At 56.9% G+C, this 22,576-nt stretch overlaps 1 protein-coding gene across 3 annotated transcripts in view; it reads right to left on the bottom strand.

Moving 5' to 3' along the window:
- RGS3 (regulator of G protein signaling 3) overlaps nt 1–22,576 on the bottom strand; it is a 59,994-nt gene that overhangs the window by 9,640 nt on the left and 27,778 nt on the right. For all 3 annotated transcript variants that reach the window (XM_033518446.1, XM_033518445.1, XM_015645115.3), the window contains 3 exons: nt 20,996–21,036; nt 13,279–13,401; nt 969–1,613 (listed from right to left, as the gene is read on the bottom strand). In XM_033518446.1, coding sequence (XP_033374337.1) covers nt 969–1,613; nt 13,279–13,401; nt 20,996–21,036 — 809 coding nt within the window. The remainder of the gene's footprint in view (nt 1–968; nt 1,614–13,278; nt 13,402–20,995; nt 21,037–22,576) is intronic.

Here is a 22,576-nt window from a genome sequence, read left to right as displayed (position 1 = left end):
GCTGCACACACAGCGGCACTGTGAGCTCTCCTTTAGGGCACTGCTCACAGCAGCACTAACAGGACGCTCTCAGCCGGTGCTGACGCTGTCACCGCCTCTCTCCCGCGTGTGACAGGCAGTGACACTGCCCCTGACACAGGGGTGGCTTTGCTTTATCGACAATAGGGCAGGTCTGAACCCCCCATCTGCTCCCACACACAATTGTCGGCATCGGTCTCCAGGAGAGTTTGGACTCCCTTGTGGACAGCAGCCCCATCCCAGCAGTCTGGAACCCCGGGAAAGGCTCTCAGCAGCTGGTCAGGGACTCTGAGCACAAAAATTCCTCCAAGAAACAGCACCAGAGTGACTTTTCAAGCAGCGTGGCGGGAAGAGGGTTAACCTAGCGTGGGTTTAACCCCAGGGTCTGCAGCAGCCTCTCCTGCCAAGGAGCCCACTGCTCTGGAGCAGAATGTGGCTCTGTGTGAGGTGTCCCAAGCAGCAGGACCTGAGCTGGGAGCACAGCCCTGAGCCATGGGCTGTGGTGCTGTGCCGAGCACCAGAGCCCCCAGCAACACCCAGAGCTGAGGCAGGGATGGAGCTGCTGGGGCAGAGCAGGGTGTGGGGCCAGGGGCCACTCTCAGCACCCTGCCAATGTCACCTGGGGAGAATGGGAACAGCAGAGCTTCCCATGAAAGATCTCTGCACTGGCACCTCGTTCATGCATCGCTGAACCAGGGTCAGCTCTGCTCTGGGGGCTCAGGGAGCACTGCCCACTGCTCTGGGCAGCACCCCCGGGTGCTGAGCTCCTTCCAGAGCCGGCTGCCAGGGGCAGGGACCCCCGGGTGCTGAGCTCCTCCCAGAGCTGGCTGCCAGGGGCAGGGACCCTCCTGACTGCTCACAAGGCAGCGTGGCCATGGTCACAGCGACAGGAGCCAGGTGCCAGGACACCTCCACCCCAGGAGCTCCCCCAGCAGCCGTGGCTCTCGTACCTTCCTGTGGCCCGAGAAGAGCAGCGTGAGCTGGTGGATGGAGCCGCCGTTCTTGACCAGCTCCTTCTTGAGGGTCCTGGGGGAGGGCAGTGCCCAGTGTGCGGCGGTGCCCTGGCTGTCGGGGCAGTGGAGGGTGCTGTCCGAGGTGAAGCAGTGGCCCTTGGCCTCCTGCAGGAGGCTGCCCTCGCTGTGGGTGCGGCGCCGCAGGGACCCCTGCACGCTCAGGGTGTAGCCGGGCTGCCCGCCCGATGTCTCGATCATGCTGCTGCGCTTCAGCTCGTTCCTGTCCAGGTACTGCTCGTCGCTGTCCTCCTCCTCGTCCTCCTCATCCTCATCTTCCTCCTCATCCTCCTCGTCGTCCTCGCCGTCCGTGGCGCTGCCAGCCGTGCCCGCCCCGCTCTGGCTGAAGGTGCTGTCGAGCCGCAGCTCGGGGATGACAAAGGCTGGCAGGGAGCTGGGCTGCTCCTCTCCCTTTGTGGTGGCCACCGGCTGCTTTTCCACCAGGAGAGGAGCCTGGGTGGTCCCCAGAGCGTCCCAGGGCTCGGCCAGAGCCGCTGCCTTGGCAGCCGGAGGGGCATCACCCGCTGCTGCCTTCCCATCCTCCGAGTGCATCTGCCCCGGCTTCTCGGCGTCCGTCTCCAGCATCTGCCAGGGGAGAAGATAAAGGATGAAAGCAGAAACACCCCAAATCTCTCTGGCCACCTTCCTGAGGAGCCTTTCACCCCCTCACAGCCCACCTCCAGGGCTGGCAGCGATATGAACAAGGCTAACAGTGCTCTGCTGGGGTGGGATGGCAGCGTCCCCACGTCCCCAGGTGGTGCCAAGCACCCATTGCTCTGTCAGCACCCAGTCCTGCTCCTGAGACCTGCAACACCAGGTTCTCCGGGCTGGCAGGAGTGGGATGGTGGCGCTCGGCTCCCCCCTCCAGCACCGGGGGCTTTTGAGCGATGCCGGGGTGCGGGCTGGGCTCCGGCCGCAGGGGCAGAGCCGGATCGGGATCCTCACCCCCGGGAGCTGCTGCCCTGCAGGGATTTTCCCCGAGGGCTGCAGAGAAACCCAGCGGCTGCTCCAGCAGCTCCTCCTGCATCGCGTTATCAAATGCCAAAGGGAAGCGCCGGGCTCTGCCCATCCCTGCCTGGATTGCCCCGGCTCAGCCCGAGGCTCTGGGCAAGTCCTACAAAACCACAGCCGCTCCTGCCAGCCCCTGTCGGCGTTTTAAGCCTTTGGGGCTGGTTTTTCCAGGTTTCTTTGCAGCTGGGGAAGGCCTGAGCAAGCTCTGCCCTTTCAAAGGGAAAAGCCCAAGGGAAGAAATCTCCAAGGTTGTTTCTGTGAGCAGGGGGAGCCTGCGATGACCCCTCCCCTGCCAGAGCCGGGTCCTGTGTGATTTTCCTGAGCCAAAGGGGCAAAACCAGCCCAGCAGGGAAAAAAATACCAAAAGAGAGAAAACAATCCTCTCTTTAGGAAGCAATTCCCTCCTACACAGATCCTGGGGCAGGGGCTATTCCACAGGACCAGCCCCAGCTAACAGGTCACCCAGAACTTGGGCTGGAGCCCACATGTGTCCAGCTGTGCCTTCCTGGTTTATCACACCCAAAGGGTGTAAAAAAGAGAGCACCAGCTCTGTCCCAGCCAGCCTGGCTCACCCCAGCAGCAATTCAGCATCACCTGAACTCCCCCAGTGAGCCTGAAGACAAAAATTCAGAGAGCACAACATTCCTGGTCCCTTCATGCCATCGCCCCATTCATGAAACAGCTGGATTTGGTGTCAGGCACAAAGCAAATGCTCCTTTCACCCCATCCTTGGGGCTGTTCCACTCTCCCCACACAGCAATTCTGTGTAAGAAGGGAACGTTCCCAGCCCTGCCAGGCCAGGCTGCCATTTGCACCAGTCTGTGCCTCAATGATGCTGCTGATGTTTTATTTGTCTTACAATCACTGTCATCATTATCTCATGAAATAATTAGAGGAAAAACCCACATAGCCCTTGAGTCACTCCCCACAAAGCCCTCCCCCAGCACTGCCTATCTGCCCAGTCCTGCTCACATCTGATAAGGGCCTAGAAGGAAATGAACAGGCTTCTTTAAAATGAGAGACATTTGGGGATTAAATTAAATCCTTGCACTAATTCAATCAGAGCCTCTGCTGCGCTTCTCTGGCGTGGAGGGGATGAGCAGCAGCCTCACCATGAGCGAGGGTCGGCTCCATCTGGGGCTGAGAGCATCACCAGGGCTGTGAAATCCTGTCTGCACAGGGCTGGGCTCTGCTCAGCATCACCTGGGGTGGGGAGAGACAGCAGGAGAGGCAGCAATGCCATCACTGCCAGCCCACAGACCTGCTCCTGCCTGGAGGCACCGGGGACCTCATCAGCACAAAGCCAAGGTCACCTTGCTGACACGAGACCTCAGGGATGGGGATGTGACCAGGCTTCAGAGACTCACAGGATGGTTTGGTTGTAAAGCCCATCTTATCCCACCCCCTTCCAGCTCTCCTGAAGCACCTTTGGGCCCTGGAAAGGGCTCTGAGCTCTCCCTGGAGCCTTTGAGCAGCTTTTCCAGTACCTGAGGGGGGCTGACACCTTCCCACCACTTCATGTGGCCGAGGGGCTGCTGGAGGAGGCAGCAGTGGAGGCAGTGCTGGGCTGAGGGAGGTGCTGTCCTTCCACCTCACAGCCTCACCCAAAACCCCCCAGCAGCTCAGGAGCCAACATCTGCATCTCTCCATTCTCAATGCCTTGGTCTCGCTGCTCTGGGTGTTCCTGACCTCCACCTGCAGATCTCCCTTTTTTTCACTGTCTGCATCTTCCCCTGCACTCGACAAATTGTTTTTGCCATTCCCAGCATCTGGGATTCCCTGTCTGCAGCCAGGCAGGTCGAGGGGCTGAGGGGATTTACTCCATCCTCCCTGGAGGATTTCACACCTCACTCTTCCAGTTTCTATCTCAGACTGAGAGACCAAGGCAGCATTTCCTGAGAAGAGGAAGAGAAAGCAGAAGCAAGAGCTCCAAAGCCCAGGATGGCTCTCTGGGGTCATTTTAGGGAAGGAGGATGATAGGTCTGAAACCAGAGCAACAGCAAGAGAGTTCTTAAGAATTATTTCCTCACTGAATAAATACCAACACACTCCAAAGAAAAAACCAACATTGCCCTGCCTGCACCAGCATCCTCCAACCTCGCACCTGTTATCCACTCCCTGGCTTCTCTTTGCCTTCAAGGATCACTCACTACCTCAAAAATTAAGTTTTATTTCAATTTTTTTAATTTTATTGAAATAAAGACAGTGCAGAAGGACTGCAAACCCCTCTGCTCCTTGGTCTGTACCTTGAGCAGGTTTTTCTGAGTTGCTGCTCACATCCAGGACTGTTCCAGATCAGCAGAGAAAATTTCAATGAGTGTCAGTACAACCCCGACTTCTCCAGCATTTCTTTAAATAATGTGAGCCACAGCTGGGAAAGCCCCAGCCATGGACACAGCAGAGCTGAGAGCTGAAGCCTGCCCTGCCCTTGCCCTGGTGCTGCCAGCTCTCCCACTGTGCCAGCACATGTGGCATTCCCTGGAATCCCCAGCAAGGGGAGATCAGGGATTTTTTTAATTTTTTTTTTTTTTTGAGGCTCTCAGCTTCTCATTTCAAAGCCTCTGCTCCTCTCAGTCATGGAGCCACTGTGGTTCAAGGAATGCCTGGCCACAGGGACATTTAACTGAGCCTTTCCTGGCTCCTGATGGGGATGTTCAGGTTTTCTCTCTCTTTTGTGGTGATGCTGAGGAAGAGGAGGCAAAACAGAGCTGAGAGAGCTGCCCTGCACCCAGGTACCTCCTCAGCCAAAACCAGGGGCTGGGAAAAGCAGGGAAGTCCCTTCAGGCTGTTGGACATCAATGTGAGCAGGAGGGTCAGGGATGTGCTGGTCCAGCTGTGGAAGAACCAATCTTGTGGCTGTCCCTGGCCATGGCAGCTCCATCCTCCGTGTGTCCCACAGGGAACATCTCTGGCCACTGCTGCCCTTCCAAGGACCTCTGCTCTGAGATGCCTCACCTGCCCCCAAAGGCATTTAACCCCATGGGAATGAGACCAATTTTCTCTGCAGGGTTATTGTGGGAGATGCAGACAGCAGAGGGTTCCTTGAGCTGGAGGCAGCACCCACCCCACATCAACTGGATTGCAGGAAAAGAGCACCTACATCATCCAGGGAAACATCAGCCTTTCCTAAGCAGGCTTTTCCTGAAGCAGAAGGAAAGTATTGGACAATTTCAGTTCTTAGCATGGGACAAAACTGTGCCCAGATCCACCAGATCAGAACCTTCTATCTGTGAAACACTGTTCAGCTCCTCAGGATTTAAAAAGTGACAACTAAGAACCAAGGAATCTTCAGAGGGAACAGCATCTAATGCAGAGCACGGGGCTGAGGGGAAGAAAGCAAAGCCAGAAATGCAAAGCAGGAAAACCAAAACCTGAGAAAATCTTCACAAAGTCATTGTGAAAGTGCTCACGAGGATCATTCCCCGAGCTCTGCTCCTCACCCTCTGCGAGGACAGCCAGAGCCCAGGGCTCGCTGCACAGCCACCCTCTCCCTGCTTCATTACTGCACAATGAATAATTGATCCCGAGCAATTAGTGCGACAGCAAAAGCACCGAACAGCAGGGCCAGCAGTGCCCGGGGCAGGGCGGTGAGGGTGGAGGCACAGATGGGAAATGGGGGGAGATGTTTGTCCCGCCCTAAAACCCTGGCCGTGGGCTGCCTCAGAGCCCTGGCAGGAGAATCTCTCCTGGAGGGAGGAAACACGGGAGGATCCCATGGTCCCTGCACAAATCCCATTCCCCATCCCTGCGTTCCCAGCGCTCTCCCAGCCCCAGCCCTGCGCCGCTCCCGGAGCTCAGCGGGAAGCGGAGCCGGCGTTTAGCCGAGGGCAGCAGCGAGGAGCCGGGCTGCAGGCTCAGCTGGCACCCGCTGAAGGTGTCAGCACCTGCTGAAGGTGCCAGCTGCCCTCCCCACGCTGCCACCAGGGACCCGACCCCGCCGCAGCCCCGCGCTGCCAGCCCCGAGCCGCAGCCGCCGCTCCCAGCTCCGGATCCCAACCCATCCCCGACCCCGTGCCCTCCATCCCCAGACAGACTCCGAGCATGCCACGGCTGCAATACCGAGCTGAACCTGCCGGATGGTCCCCAGTGCCGGTCCAGGGACGGTATAAAAAAGGCTGCGATAGTCCTGGAGCTGAAAATCCGCATTGTGGGCACATTGCGATGCTGATCCCACAGCGAGAGGCAGCAGGTGCCGACGGCACAGCCCAAATTTGAGAGGGAACCTCAGAACATCCCGGCACTACAGATGCTCCTTTGCTCCTCCTGGATGCACCTTCCCAACCCTCAATCCCCGGAGGCGGATGGGCTGTGCAGGAGGCGCAGGATCCCAGGAGAGCGCAGGGAGCACAGCAGGTGCCTTGGATCGCCAGGGACATCAGCGCTCCTGTGCCGCTCCCTCCGCCTGTGCCCGGCCCTGGGGCTGCAATCTCTGTTTGTAAAACCTACCAAAATCGGGCTCTCAGCTGCATCCCCCGGGCAGAGCGAGCGCGGTCCCCGGCGGCCCCGCCATGTGCCCGCGGCTGCGGCGGGCGCGGCGCTCCGGCTCTGCCCCTGCCGTAATTAATGTCCGTGTCAAGCGGCGCCTGAAACCGCCCCAGCCTCTTCCACACGCGGCTCCCTCGTGCCCCCCGTGCTATTTCTGGCTCTGGCGGCTGTCCCTGGAGGGGCTGTTACCCGCTGACAGCCGCTGTGCCCCAAGGAAAGGCCGTGCATCACCACCCTGCGCTCCCTTCTCCTGCCCCGTCCTGCCCCCGGGCGACACCGAGCGCGGACATCCCGGTGCTTCCCGCTTGAGGAAATCCTGCTGCAAGCTCGCTGTTCGTGGGGGGTTTTCCCCAAAACCGTTTTCTGTGTCAAAGTGACTGCTCTGAAGCGGGGAATGCTCTGCCCTTTGCATCTCAACGCCTGTGAGCAGCTTGACCCTAATGGGCAGGGACAGGGAGAATAAACAGGCAGGATGGTGGATGGTGTCTATCCAGGGAACAGCCACTCGTGACCATCTGCCCCTCCTCTTCTCCTGCAAGGCCAGGGCCCTCTCGTGACACCCCCACACACACCAGACAGGGGACCTGACTGCCTTGGCCGGGCATTTCTCCTCCTGGGATTGCACTTCACTGACCGAGACAGACAAGTTGCTCCTGCTCTCGCTGGACACAGAGCTCAGCTCCACCTTGTCACCATGGACAGCAGTGACACGGCACAGCCACCCCCCAGCTGGGCTCACTGCTGTCCTGCCTGCACTGCTGAAGGGAGCTGGGGCTGCTGGGGGTTGTGTTTGTTCCCTCTCTGAGGCCACCTGGCTGGCTGCAGCTCTGTGGGACACAGGATGTCACCACACTGGGGGTACCTGGATGTTTCTGAGACTTAGAGCAGCCCCAGCCTGAGGGTCCCTGGCCCCTCACAGTGAGGAATGACCCAGCCACCACCCCAGCCTGCCCACACCCACTGCTCTGTGCCCATTGTGATGGGGACACAGCTCCTGAGCCGGGCTCCAGCGGCTGCCTGCAGCCTCATCAGCGCAGGGTGAGTGCTGGAGCTGTGAGATGATGTCTGGGTCATAAATATATATCCCTGGCAGTAAAAATCCAGAGTGGTGGGAAAGAGGGAGGAAGGAGCAGATCCTGTCCCTGCCATTCAGCCCTCAGCCCCTTTCCCTTCAGTGCTGCTCAGGAATCTCTGCAGCACTATGGGCAGAGACAGAGCTCTGTCCCCTGGGCAGGACGAGGGAGGTGACAACCAGAGCCTGGTGCATTCAGCCACTGCAGATCCACTGGAAGGACTCATCCCAACACCACTTACACAGGACCACGAGGCTGGTGCTGGAAGCTGTTCCTGCTGCCAGCAGAGATCATTGGAAGGAAAGATCCACCGAGAGGAGAGGACCTGGCAGGGTAGCTCTGCTGTGACTGCCAGAGCCACACACAGGAGAAAGGAATCCCAAATGATCCCAAACCCAACGCTGGTGGCTCCAAAGCCACGCACAGCCCTCCCTGCAGGGGTCTGGAGGCCTTGCCCTGCTGCTGCATCAGGAAGGTGCTCGTTCCAGGGCAGGACACCAATCCTTGTGGAGGGCCAGGGTGCCACGGGGGCAGGGTGAAGCTGTGCCTACCAGTCCCACACCACTCTGGACATCACCACCCAAAGCCCCCTGGAATTTGAGCAGATCCTTTGACTCTGCAGAGATATCAGGGTTTGGGTAACTTCTGCAGAGAGTTAATTGACTCCAGAGGCTGCCCAGAAACACGCTCACAGTCCCCTGCCACGCTCAGAGGGAAGAGAAGGAGCAGCCACCCGAGGCAGGAGGTGTTTGGGCACAGAAGAGCAGGGCTCCAGCCTGGCAGGCTGCAACAAAGCCCTTCCAGCACCTTCATTAAATCACAGCAGCGCTGGCTCCGAGCACTCAGTCTGTGCCTCTGACCACCCTGTACAAATGATCTCACACTGCTCAACCCCCCCGGCTGCCGGCGCCGCTCCTGCCGGCACTTTCCCTCTTACCAGCCCTTCTGGGGATCGGCCAGGAACAGCTCTCCAGGGTTTAAAACTGCCTCTGGCCATGATGGAAATGTTGGCAGCTGCTCATGCCCAGCTCCAACCCCGAGTCTTCCTGCTGGGGTGGGGATGTGGGGCTGAGGGGATGTGGGGCTGAGGGGATGTGGGGCTGAGGGGATGTGGGGCTGAGGGGATGTGGGGCTGAGGGGATGTGGGGCTGAGGGGATGCAGGGCTGAGCTCTGTCCTGACTCAGAGAGGACTAACATCTCTGCTCCCACAAATCCATGGAGCCTTTGGCTGTCCTGAGTAGTGAGTTTTCCCAGTCCAGGGCAAGAGCCGGGCTGTGCTCCCTGGTGTGGAACAGTGGCACGAGACTTTGTTTTGGTTTTGTGACACGTCCTGCCAGCTGATGCTTTAACCCTCATTGGGGCAGAATCACCCTCAGGGTTTCTCCCCTGTTTGAGCCCCCTGACAGCACAATTGTGTGCTCAGAGGGCAGGTTCAGGTTGGCCCTCCAGGTGCTGCTGTGATGTGCTCAGCCCTGCGCAGCCTCTCGTGAAGATCCAGGTTTCCTGGCACAGACAGGGCAGCATCTTCCCAGCCCAAAGGCCAAAAACAAAATTAGAAGGTACAAAATCCTCCCCTCCCTCCCCATCGAGGAGCTGATGATGCTCTGAGCAAACTGCTGTGAGTGAAGCAGCCGCTCAGAGAGCCAGGGAGGAACGGGGCTGTGCACAGCCTCACCCCAGCGCTGGTGCCTGTGCAAGGTGTACCCCCGGTGTGAGGAGAAGGGAGCTGGGGCAGGGGGTGCCAAGGAGCAGGGACTGTGGAGGGACATCCTGGGATGCTCGGGATGAGGAAGAGGAGGCTGGGGATGGGACAGGAGAGGGGTGACCCACACCGCAGGTGCCCGGCGGAGCTGGGCTGTCCCCGCAGCCCTCCCACCCCACCGGCCCCGCTTCCAATCAGCCCCATCACACACCGCTTTCACCGACAGCTCGTTTACTCGCACTCTGTAAATAAGTGAGAGAACCAGCCCTGCCCTTCCTGAGCAGAGGGACGGCCAGGAAGGGGCCGGCCGGTCCCACCGCCCGCTCCTTCCCAGCACCGGAGCCAGCGCTGCCGGGAAGGGCCGGGGTCATCCACGCCTGCTCCCAGCCAGGCTCGGGAAAGTGCTGAGCATCCACCACCTCCCTCGGGAAACAAGGGGAGCACCCGTCCTGGACTCCCAAAGTCCACGCCACCGAGTGTCCGTAATTATTTAGCTTAAGGATAATCTGCATCTTTCAGATACAGCCAGCCATCATCTCCGAGGTAATCTCAGGTCACGGAGCCAGAAGGGAAGAGTAATCAGCCGTTCTGAGTGTGGAAGACACAAAGAAACAAGCAGTGAGAATCAGTCGGTGGCAGCAGGTCTGTTACACACAGGGGGCTGTGCTGTGGAGCTTTTCCCTGGCAGCCAAAGCAGCTGGAGCAGCTCCAGCCCCTGTGCCTTGTCCTGCCCCTGCTCTGCTTTGGCCTCTCTTCAGCCAGGCTGAATTACCCCGAGCTGCTGCAGCAATGTCAGGGCAGCCCAGCACTGATGGTCAGCACCCGAGCTGGGTTTAACTCAGTTAATGCACAAAGCTGCTCCTCTATAATCACATTGCCACGGCTGTGGTTCCTGGCAGCCCCAGCCAACCTCCAGGCTCCACACAGCCCCGCTGGGAAAGGTTTGCTGCCAAGCTGGCTCACCCTGGGGATGTTTTACAGGGGTTTGCTCAGCACAGGACATGGAGCAGCATCCCCCAGAACACCTGGACACAAGGGTGAGAGGGGTGAGGATCTGTAGATGGAGAAAATACCCACAGAGGAATTCCTGGGAGCTGCTTTGCAGTTCAGGGAAGTTCAGCCAAGTCTCACAGTGGCAGCAGAGCCCCATTTGCACCACATCTCCCGGACACTGGGGACAGAGAGCTGGACCACAACAGCAGCCACACCATCCCCAGAGCTCCTCCTGCACTGACTGAGGCAGGAAAAGCCCACTGGGAGCAGGGCTGGACTATCACAGCTGCATCCCTCATGGATTTCTCTTCCTCCATCTCCAGAAGCAGATGCTGCATTTGCTCCAGTCCCCCAGAAATCAACAGCTTTGCTCCCAAACCAGCTCTGACAGCAGCAGTGCCAAGGCAGCCCCTGCAGGGCTCCTGGCCTGACACCATCCTCCCTGGGGACACCGCCACAGGCACTGCCAGAGGCAGGGACAGCTCTGCAGAGGTGTCCCTGAGCCACAGGGACCTTCCTGCCCTTAGTGCTGCCCTACCCAGGCAGAGCTCAGGGGGACCCTGAAAACAGGAGGTATCACCCCAAAGCCCAAAATCCGCCTGATCTCTGCACAGTTTGAAGGTTGCCACTGGTGGCAGCCCTGGGGGCTCCTGAGGAGCTGCTCTGTTCTCATTGTTCCTTTTCCTGGCTCCAGCACTGGCACCTGGCACCGCTCTGCTGGCACCCAGGCTGTGCTGGCCCTTCCTTCCCACCCCACATCCCCTTGGCCAGACTGTGGCCACAGCAAAACAAGCTGCCTCTAGCTGAGCTGGAGTAGTTTTGAAGGCTTTGCAAATCAGATTCATGGCCAGGCTGATATTTCCAGCTTAATTTGTCTGTTCACAGAGCACAGACACTGGGATTTTTCCCTAAATAGCCCTAGTATCAAATGACTGGTAAGCCAAGCTAATGCATCAGTTCTCCCTTACCAGAAGCTGCTGATTTTCCTAGCTCTTGCCTCCCACTGCTCTGGCATCCCCAGAGAGCTCTGTCCTGACAAACCAGCCTGAACACAGCCCCAGCTGCAGCTCTGCCAGGTCAGGCTCCTGCCCAGCCCTGTGTGCCCACCCTGCCCCAGGCACCCTCCTCTGTCCCCTTGGGAGCTCCTTCCCCACCTGCTCCTTCTTGCATTTCACACCAGGTTTGCTTTAAAATTGCATCCTGGGCATTTTACACCTTGTTGGGATGGGCATGGTGCTATAAACTCAATTTAAAATGCTTGGTAGTGGCTGTCATGCTCCTTTTCTCCCTCCTCCCACACCCCACCAGTGGGACTTCCATTAGCTTTGGCAAGCCAAGAAAACCTCCTTTGTCACAGGTTTGGATGGTTCTCCACAGCACCCAAAGAGATTTTGGCTACTGAGGCACAGAAAAGCCTTTGAAAGAGGTGTGATCTCTTCTGGAGTACTTTTTCACCTGCCCAGTGGCCGGGCTCCTTCCACAGCTCAGGGAGCAGATGCCCCAGGGCTTTGCTCTGAGCCACAACCACGAACAGTCTGGGCTGGGGAGGGCAAACAGCACCACCCCCTGAAAGCCCAGCCAGCCCAGAGTTCCTGTCACGATGGAGTGATGCCACCAAGATGTCCCTTTGTAGGACCCGGTGGAGATGCTCAGATTGGAAACGTCCCTGCAGAGCCTCACCCTGGATGCTCCCCAGCCTGTGGCAGGATTCAGCTGAGCACAGAGCCACATCAGCAGCCCCATGCCATGGATTCCAGCAGGGTCCCCGTGGCTGGGGACGGGGTTGTGCCACCGAGATGCACCACAGGACAGCAGGAGCGGCCGAGCGCCGTCACCTCCGAGAATCAGCTGCCCGGGGCTGTTTGCAGAGTGAGAGCTTTGGTTGGTAACCAGGTTCTCAGGCTTTGTGTGCTGCTGTTGCTATTTTAGTCTGCCTGAAATGTGCAGGAAAGGGAACCTGGAGGCTCTGTCTCCCGCGGAGATGTTTGTGCTGACCCAGTTTGGGAGGCTGCAGAGCCACGGCCGCGTCTCCCTGCTCCAGGACCGGGCAGCGCCGGCTCCGGCTGTGCCACAGCTCCAAGGACACCTGTCCTGGAACCAGGCACCCACACAGGGACTGAGACATGGGCCAGGAGCTGCCCCAGCACCCTGCACCAGCCAAGGGAGGGATTCCAGGGGTTTTACCCCCAAAATCCCCATCTGCAGCAGTTAGAGCTCTTCAGACACTCAGCACTGGGTTTTCTCTTCTCCCAGAGCAGCGTCACTCACCAACAACCCAAACCCAGTCCCTGGGACACAAGATGTCCCAGCAGAGACTGCCACTGTCCCAGAGAGCTGCGTGGGGCAGCCCCAGCCCCAGGGGAGGTGGATGAGGGTGTTCATTACAGCCCCACAGAGCCCAGAGCCCTGCACACACACAAACCTCTGCCAGAGCTGCTGAGACAGCGCTCCCAGGCCAGGCTGGAGCTGCTCAGTGTGGGAAAAGTGCCGGGGCTGCCTCGCTGGACATGAAAAACAGCACTCCCCAAATGACCCCTCTGTGCTTTGGGGACACCTGTGGGGTCAGGATCAAACACCTGAGCCCACCCAAGGGCACAGAAGGGGCAAATCTCTGTCCCACTGCTCCCATTTCATCAGCACCCAGAGGACACAGCTCGAAGCTCTCCCTCTGCTCCCAGCCCTGCCCCAGAGGTGAGCTCTCAGAGCAGACTGGCCACGGGGTTGCAGAGCCTCAGCTGTCCAAACATCCAGACAGAGATGCTGGGAGGTGTCAGCCCAGCCTGCCTCAGCTCCAGCCAGCGGAAGCAAATGCAGCCTCTGATCCCCAGGCAGGGCAGGAAGCTGCAGACACAGCAGTGCCTGAATACAAACTCACTCCTCACCTGGCAAACAAACAGCCTCCTGCACAGGCAGGAGCATCACTGAGCAAAGCCCCACATTCCGTGCTCCGGGCAGGAATTCCCAGCTCCCGCGCCTCTCTCTTACCTTGCTCTCCGTAGGAGCCGCTGCCGGATGCTGCTGCTTGGTGATGTTCTCAGCCAGACACCAGCAGATCCTCTTCTTCTGCTCCTGGGAGTAAGCCTCCAAACTTAATAAGCACTCCGACTTCTGACGTAAAGGAAGCAGGGAGAAGGTCATTAGCTGTGTGTCGCAGGCCCTGCCTGGGTTTGCAAACTCCTTGCTCCCCACACACCACGGCACACCAGGGGAGAGCTCACACCTGTGGCCTGCACCAGGAGAGGAAAAGAGACTGGAAATCAGCTCCTGCAGAGCCAGGGAGAGGGCTGCAGGGGAGCTGACTGTGCAGCAGGGGCAGAGCACATCAGTCCTGCACCCTGTGCCACTGCAGGGGAAACCGAGGGTGGAAATTGCTCTTTGCCATATGCAAACATTAGTGAGGCACCAGAGCATGAACTGGTGAGAACAGGAGCCTTTGGGCTGGCTGGGGCTGGGAGGAAGAGTTCAGGGAAGCTCCAGAGCAGCCTTCCCATCCTGCTCCTCACTTAACACACACCAGGATGAATTTGGGATAAAACTCCAGAGCAGCCTCCCCGTCCTGCTCCTCACTTAACACACACCAGGATGGACCTGGGGATGAAGCTCCAGCTCTGGTCCCACACTGTTAGCAACATGCAGCAAGGAAGGAATTCAGAGAAATGATGGGAAGTCATCCCAGCTGAGCCCACCTCCTCTTGTGCCCTTCCCTGCACACATCTTCTGTTGTCTTGGACAGGTTTTCTTTGGGCCAAACCTCACTCACTTAAGGAACTTTCTGACCAAGTTCTCTCAGCAGCTGTCCCCCAGCACATCAGCTGCTTCTCTCTCATGCTGAAAATTAAGCACTAACTTCTGCTGTCTGCTGGGATTTTGCACCTTTCACTTTATAAAGGGTCCAGAAATGCCCAAGGTTGGATCATCTCCTTATGTGGCCAGATAGGAAGAGAAAAAAATTAAAAAATAGAAGCACAACTTTAGGACAGACTGCAAAGAAAGGAAAAAGAGTCGTTCACTAAGGGCCATAAAAAAACCCTTTTCTTTTCCCCTAGAATTTCCTTCCAGAAGGGCAGGTCCCCAATAGTTGTTTTTTCCCAGAAAGGTCAGAGAGAACCTGCAGCTTTGTGACCCCAGAGACATAACACAGCCAGAAGGGGAAATGCTCTTTAGTCACACAATTTAAATCACTGTTTGCATTGGATGGGAATTCATTCATGCTTCATCCAAAATCCTCTAAAGTGGTAAATAAACCCAGCTCCCACATCACCTCCTGGGAAAGAGGGCTCTGGTTCAGTCCTTTGCCCCTTTGAGACTTCCATGAAAGACAAAGTTTGAGCTTTCTTATGCCTGAACATCCCCACTCTTATTCCTACAGGCTGAACACTGAAAATTCCTTCTCAGGCTTCCTGAGCACAGTCAGAGTGAACAGAGGTTTGGGATTCAGGGACAGGAGGTGGCAGGGCTCCCCCTTGTCCCCAGATCCTGGGTGGCAGTGATGCTCTGAGCATCCCTGGAGTGTCACAGTGAGTTTTTCCCATCCTGGATGTCCCAGTCCCCCCAGTCCCACACCAGCAGGTCACCAGGCTGGACCCCTGTGCCACCACTCATCCCTGGGAAGTCATTCCCACTTTCAGAGGAGAGGATGAGTGCCCATTTGCTGGGATGGAATCCAGGCTGGCGTTTCCCTGCCCCACACTTTGGTGAGAAGAGAACAGAGCAAGACCTCAGCCCCAGCTGTGAGGAGCCCACCCTGGTGCTGTGGCTGCTGTACATTCCCAGCCCTGCCAGGCTCCTGTGATTCCCCTGGAGCGAGGCTTAAAGCAATTCCAAGGACATCTCACATTCCCTGGCTGTGACAGACACAGAGCTCACCTAGCCCTGCCCTGAGCCCCTCTCTGATTCAATTACAGCCCATCTCCTTGATTGGATTTAGCACACAGCGATGCTCAGCTCCCACTGAGATGGGAGCAAAGTTTCCCTCTGCTCCCTCCTGCTCCCCTCAGCTGCTGCAGCTCCCTGACCTCGGCCCCCCAGCAATTCCAGAGCCAGGAGAGCAGATTTCCCTCTGCTGCAGAGCTCAGGGAAAGGGATCCACACACCCCAGGTGTGCCCCAGGTATTGTGGGCAAGGCTGAGGGAATTTTATCCCATGAACAGCCAAAATTGCATTTATCCAACATGTACATATTTAATTATCACTTTGTTCCTCCACAGTGACATTTAACCTCTCCCAAGTACATTCCTCAAGGAAAGAGCTCTGGTTTTCCCTCTTCCATCAACCTTCTCTCCCAAAAACTTTCACCTGGATTGGGGAAAGCCACAGGGGCACCCACAGCTGCCTCCAAAGCCAGGCAGAGTTCTCTGGGGTGCAGCCAGATGAAGGGCTGGGTGTTAGCTGAGATAAAATCGTGGCACATGTCCCTGGTCCCTGCTGGGCACGGAGCTGCTGCAGGGGGAGGCTGGGGAAGGGGCACAGGGAGCTGGGAACGGCCTCCCCGTTATTGTTTTCCTTCAGGGAGGCTGCTGCTGGGCCTGCCAATATTTACAGAGAGAAAACAGGGTTTAATCTCACACTGCTGGGAAAGGAGGATGCAGATGGCGTGAAGGGGGAGTTTGCCACCAGATAAAGGCAGCGACTGAAGCGGCTGCCAGGGCCTTTCTGCCTGCCTTCCCCCCAGGGACAAACACGTTATTGTGGGTGCTCAGGAGCCCCTGGTGAGCCCACAGCTCCACTGTGGCCCCCACACTGCCCAAGGGAGGGCAGGAAAACACAGCAGGTACATCAGAGAATGAGCCAAGCTAGCCAACAGCAGCCCCAGACAGGCCCTGCTCCAAGCAAGGATTACCTGCAGGAAAATGCTCCAAGGGAGCTCCCCCAAGCTGTCCCAGCCCCACGGCAGCCAGGTGAGAGATCTGGGCATGCAGAGCTCCTGACAACCCCAGCAGACAGCACACAAGGAGGGCCTGGGGCTCTGTAACCCATAAATCACGAGAGGAGCTCCCAGAGAATGAGAGCATCACAGGAGGAGCCCCCAGACCCTCCACACCCTGCAGACACCCCCTGTGTGCAGGGCCCTGTGCTGGGGCTCTGTGTGACACTGCAAAGCTGAGAAAGCTCAGGAATAAGGAGCCAGATGAGTCTGACACCTCTGGTGCCCTGAGCTCAGTGCCCAGCAGAGCCCAGGGCTGTTCTCTCACTGCTGGCTGTGCGAGGGACACGTTCCCAGGCTGGGAGGGGGGGTCATGTCACACAATCCCAGACTGGTTTGGGGTGGAAGGGACCTTAAACTCATCCAGCCCAACTCCTGCCATGGCAGGGACACCTGCCACTGTCCCAGGCTGCTCCAGTCCTCATCCAGCCTGGCCTTGGGCATTTCCAGGGATCCAGGGGCAGCCCCAGGGCCATCTCCTCCCACAGATGCAGGGCTCTGCTCCTTGCCCAGGCTCCTCTCTGCACTGGGATGATGGCAGGGTGGTTTGGGGACAGGGCTCCAGCCCAGCCCAGCCCTGCCAGCCCCTGGCCTCCAGCACTCCGGGTGTTGGGCCATGGCCAAGGCCAGCAGAGATCCCAGAGGGGAAGTACCTCGGAAACTGCTCCAGACTACAATGGCTCCAAATCACAGAGAAACCTTCCCAAGGAGAAACAGCCAGCCCTGGGAATATCCTGTGCACAAAACACGGGCAGCTGCTGCCTGCTGACTTCATGCACCCCAACAAGGGCTGCTGAGAAAGTTCTGTTGGCTCCTGTGCTGGGGGCAGTGGGGGGACCACAGCTCTTCCTGTGCTTCTGGTGATGCCCATAAAACAAACCCTGGCAGTAAAACAGGAGCCCTGACAGAGCTGGGGTGCCAGGGGTGCTGCAGGAGAGGATGTGCATGGAGATAACACTGGCAGGACACAGCAATCTCTGCATGGCTCTGCTGTGGGTCGTGTTTTTGGGAGCACTGATGATGGCACGGCCTGGGGGATGCCCAGAGGGTGTGGATGCCACATCCCTGGAAGTGTCCAAGGCCAGGCTGGACAGGAGCCCGAGGAGCCTGACCTAGGGAGTGACATCCTGGCCATGGCAGGGGTGGAACAAGGTGAGTCCCTTCCAACCCAAACCATTCTGTTATCCTGTTAAATCTCCAGGAGGAAAATCAGCCTGAAGAACCTTTTCCACCTGCTGTGGAGCAGCCAGGGGGGACACAGGGCTGTTTCCCCAGGCCAGACAGTTGTCCTGAAGTGGCTCATCAGGTAAAAGCCTTCACAAGAACCCCTGAGAGGAGCCAGGCACGGAGCTCCTGCTGCAAACACCACTCTGGCAGAGAGAGCAGGGCCAGCACTGCAAACATCCTTTCCTCTCAGGGAAAACAGCCCTGAGTGGCCCCAGCAACACCAAGCTCACTCACCCAGGGCCAGCACAGCTGCCCTGTGCCCAGGCTCTGGCTGATGCCAGCCTGAGGCTCCTGCTACTGGTGTCACTCGACATCTGAGCCAGGGAAAGCCCTGGGCAGAGCAGGCACAGCTCAGAACCTGTCTGCACTGCCCAGCAGCCTGGCCACCAACTCCAGAGCCACTGCCATGGCTGCTCCAGCTCCAGGGACATCCAGGAGACAGCCTGGACAGGGGGACATTTCTGCAGCTGGAATTTGGGATGCTGGGTTGGGCAGTTCCAGAGCACCCTCAGCACCTGGGGCAATGTGCACGTGGTTTGTGTCACTGCATCCTCCAGAGGGGCTTTTCCAAAGGCTGGCATTGCTCTAACGTTGTCTCACTGCACCTGCAGCTTGGGCTGCTCAGCAGCACCCAGAGAAATGCAGGGGCTGGTGGCCTTTGGAGGGAGGAAAATGGAAAGCTCAGTTCAGGAAGGAGTTAAGGTGACATGGCAGAGGGACTGAGTGTCCAGCTCTCACGTGAGCTGGGTGACTCAAGGCTTGGGGAACCTCTCTGGCATCCCAGCAATGAGCCACGGAGGAAACAGAGGAAATGTCAGAGAGCAGGAAAGGATTTTTCATCTGGTAACATCTCCTGGCCAGCAGCAGCAGAATGGCTGGAGCCAAGGGAGTCCCCCCTTCCACTGAGCAGGACTGGCAAGGGAGCAGGGAAGGCAGAGGTGCACAATTCTGTCCTCTCAGAACACTCATACCACAAAACTGGGGAGAGCCAGGAGTGTGCAGACTGTCTCTACCTCAAGTCCTTGGATGGATCCCAGCCCTTGCAGCCTTGCCTGCAGTGCCTTCTCCTCCACAGCCCAGGGGATCCTTCCCCCTGTGCCCAGCAGACAAATCACAGCCACAAACCTGACAATCTCTTGTCCTATTGTGAATGAGAGGAAACTGAGAAACAATTCCAACAGAGCACACAGCCCATTTCCCAGACAAAGGCTCATCTCCACTCCCTTCTCACTAAAGAAATTCCCCTCAGTTGTTCACTTGGTCACGTAGGTTTGCTGTCACCCCCTGCCCAGCCCCTTTGCCCTCTTCCCTATCACCAAAACATCTGCCCAAGTGCCCTCTAGGTCTGCCAAAACAGTGCCCAAAATGCTCCTTGCAAACTGTCCTGATGACGTTTCCAGAACAGCTCCAAAATTACCCAGGAGTATAAAATCTGCCATGTCCCAGAGTGTCCCTGAGACTTGGCCCCTGTGCCATCAGTAAATTGCTTTTCCCAGCACTCAGATTTGCTGTTTGGAACAGCAGAACCTGGGCTCTCCCTGTCTCCTCCCTTTGGGACAATGCCACATCCCAAAGGGCATTCAATGAGCAGCGCTGATCCCAGCAGGAGCAGAGAACTCTTTGGGAAAGGAACACTCCTGTGGAATAATCTGGGACAGGGATAGGGAGAAGCACATCACCCAGGCCACAGCATTGCTGCAATCCATTTGTCCAAAGCATTCCCTTGGCAGCAGCTGAGGGTGGCAGCAGGAGCAGGGGCCACAGGGACCCTCTGGTGCAGGGATGTGTCCACACAGAACCAGAGCAGCTGTGGCTGCCCCATCCCTGCAAGGCCCTGCTCTGGTGCTGGCATCCCTGGCCATGGTGGGACAAGATGATCTTTAAACCTTCCAACCCAACCCAGTCTGGGATTCTCTGATGGGGCAAGGTGGGGACATTTCTCTGGCATTTGTCCAGAGGCTCTCCCGTGCATGTCCAAGGCAAAGCCAGCTCAGGCACAGATTCACAGCATCAATTTGCTCAGCTCTGGATGAGTGCTCACCACAGCAGCACAAGGAGCTGCTGCTGGAAGGATTTTCTGTTGGAGAAGTTTCCCAAGACAAACTCTGGTGTCTGCAGAGAAAAACTTCCAGGGAAAAAAAAAAAAGATCAAATTTGCCATTTGCTTTTCAAAGGAAAAACTTACTGAGCTGTTTGGTTTTAAGTCGATTTGGTCTGAATATGTTGGGTTTGAATCAAACACTTGTAACAATGCATTAAACCCCTGACCTGCAGTTTCCTGTCAGCAGGATATTTCCAGAGCAGGGAAGGGTGTGAATTCAGCACACTCACAGCTCCACATGGCTCCCTGTGAGGCTGCCCATTCCCAGCAGACAGAAAACCCTTCCTTCTGACAGCTCTTACACATCCCACGAGGTGTGTGTGGCCTGCAGGGAATGGTGTGGGATGGGGAAAATGCAGACAAACTCCCACAAATCCCAAATCCTGTGGGGTGCAGAAATGTGGGTCCACACTGAATCCCAGAATCTGGTTTGGGTTAGAAGGAACCTTAAAGCTCATCCCATTCCACCCCCTGCCATGGCAGGGACACCTTCCACCATCCCAAGCTGCTCCAAGCCCTGTCCAACACTTGTTCACTGCCAGGGATGGGGCAGCCACAGCTTCCCTGGGCTCCCTGCACCTATTGCAGTGCTCAAATCTGCCAGAAACTGTCACAGACAGTTCAAACTGTGCTCTTTGAAAGAACAGAGGAGACAAGGAAGGAGCAGGAGGGCAGGAACAAGAGAGGATGAGGATTCTGCAGTGAGTCGTGCCCTGGCCCAGCTCCAGCCACTCAAGGTGAACAACTTCCATGCTGAGCATTTGCACCCGACTTTCACAATGGTTCTTTATTCCAATGTTTGCCTTTCTCCTCTGTGCCCTGGGGAGCTTTCCCAGACCCACCTTTCCACCTCGGAAAATACAAGGACTTTACACAGTAAAGTCACTGGAAAAGGGAAAAAACCCACAGCTTTCAATGATCAGGGAGGTGCAGTGTGAACCAATTTTGCAGAGTCCTTTACTTGACAAAAGGGACTGAGCCAATGTCTGGGTGACCCCAAACCTGGTTACAGCACTCAGCTACATGTGGGTTCAGAGCTGTGATTCTGTCTTTCAGACTGAGCTTCCTTATTTTATTTGAGGGCTCCAAACCTGGATGTTTGAAGACAAGAAAAGCAAGGTGCCTAAAAATAATGACAAAACATTTGGCAAAGAAATCTGCCCCCAGGGGAAAGAATCCTAAGAGAAAATAAAACTGAAATGTCTCAAGGAAGATCCACAGGGAGAAGGAGAAAAGAAACTTGTCCTAGTGCTGCCCAAGCTCCTTTTAGCAGATTCTTATTCATATATTCTACAGCCATTACTTTTCTTTTCCAGGCTTCTGGCAAATTCATTTAAAGGGAAGTTAAAATCAGCTTTTTCAGTGCTCCTTGCCCCAGAAGAAAGGATCAGAGCTGTCAGTACCTGTGCAGCTCTCACTGGAAAGCTAAAGTGGAAAACAGCACCACTCACCTCTGCCAGGTAAAGGATGCAGAACTTGCGATCTTCTGAACCTGCAGAGAAGAAAAACCAGGATCAGAGCGAAGCTGCAGCTGCATCTCTGCAAGTGGAGCCACTGGCAGGGGAACTGGCTGAGAGACAGCACTGAATGGATGTTTGTTGTTGTCCCCAGTACCAGGCTGTGACCTGGGTGATGTATGTGGCATCTGCTGGGGCTGGGCACAGGCAGGATCCTGGGCTTCCTTCTCTTCCTGATGTGCTGTGGTGGGGCCTGGCTTGGCTTCCAGAGTGATGTGAGCTGTGCCTGTGTCATCAACAAGCCCTGGGTGCTCCCCAGCATCCCAAGAAAGGACAAAATGCCCTTAAATCCCCTCTTGGCCCTTGAGCACCCTGGAGCTGCACAGTACAGCAGGCTGGGATGTCAAGGCCAGTGACACAGCACATGAGAAGCCCTTGTTTGCAGGATCCCAGCTGGGGATGGGGTTCCCAGCGTGGGGGGGATAAAGGAATCTCCTCTCTGTCCCAAAGCTGAGCACACCACCCCAGAGGATCCCTGAGCCTGGAAATTCCCACAGTGTGTGGTGAGGAAGCCAGCCCTGTGTCACTGGAACCTTGGCTGGCGTGGTGCTCATCAGCCTGCTGCTGCTGCTGCCTTGTAAAGCAGGAAGAGAGAGCATTGTGAAGCAGATCAGACTGATTTGCTTTCGCACAGAGCAGCAAGCGGCAGGAACAGGAAACAGCACAATGGCCCTGAGCGCACCGGAGATGTCTCAATTGTTGGAGGCAGCCACACGCCTGTTCCTATTCATGTGCCATTCAGTCACTCAGGAGAGCAGCAGCAAACCCCTGCCAAAAGGGACAGACATCTTCTTGCTCTCTCCCCCCGCCTCTGGAGCAGGAGGGCTGGAGCTGCAGCTGTGCTGGGTCAGTGCTGGGGACTCCATCCCCTCTGGACAGCCTCAGGAACCTATTCCAGACATGATCCAACTTATTATGGCAACAAGGAAATAAAGTGGCAGAAAACCGCTGACAAATGCACGGTGCCTGAGGTGAGGAGGCACAACCCTGTGCTGCTGCAGACAGGGCTGGGTGTGCAGAGCCAGGAGCAGCACCAGGGAAGATGATTTCTCCAAGCAGGTGAAAGGAGCAGAGCTATTCCCCAGCCTTTGGCAGCACACACACGTGGTCCAGCTGACCAAAAGCATTTTAACAAGGAACAATTTCTTTTGTCCCTTTCTTAGAAATAAGCAGTGCTGAGAACACACTTGACAAAAGGGAGGCTTCAATGGCTTTTCTCAATGGGTCGTGGCTGTGGTGCCCCATCTCCCTCCCTTGTGTTTCTGCTGCCACCAAATAGGTCAGGGAATTCATCTGGAAACAGAAACGTTGCTGGAAATGGGAAATAACAACTGGCAGGCAGCTGTGGTCACCAGCACTGAGGCTCAGAACAACGTGGGGCACGTGGAGAGACACAGTCCGTCCACAGAGCTCATGGCTCAGCTGGAAAAAGTCATGGGAAGCAGAAAAATTCACCCAGAAAAGGATCCCTTTGGAGAAACAGCCCAGATCTGGATTCTTTCCTCTTGGTCAGGG

The sequence above is a fragment of the Parus major genome, chromosome 17 (assembly GCF_001522545.3).
Source record: "Parus major isolate Abel chromosome 17, Parus_major1.1, whole genome shotgun sequence".
NCBI lineage: Eukaryota > Metazoa > Chordata > Aves > Passeriformes > Paridae > Parus > Parus major.
This window is presented reverse-complemented; position numbering and strand designations above follow the sequence as displayed.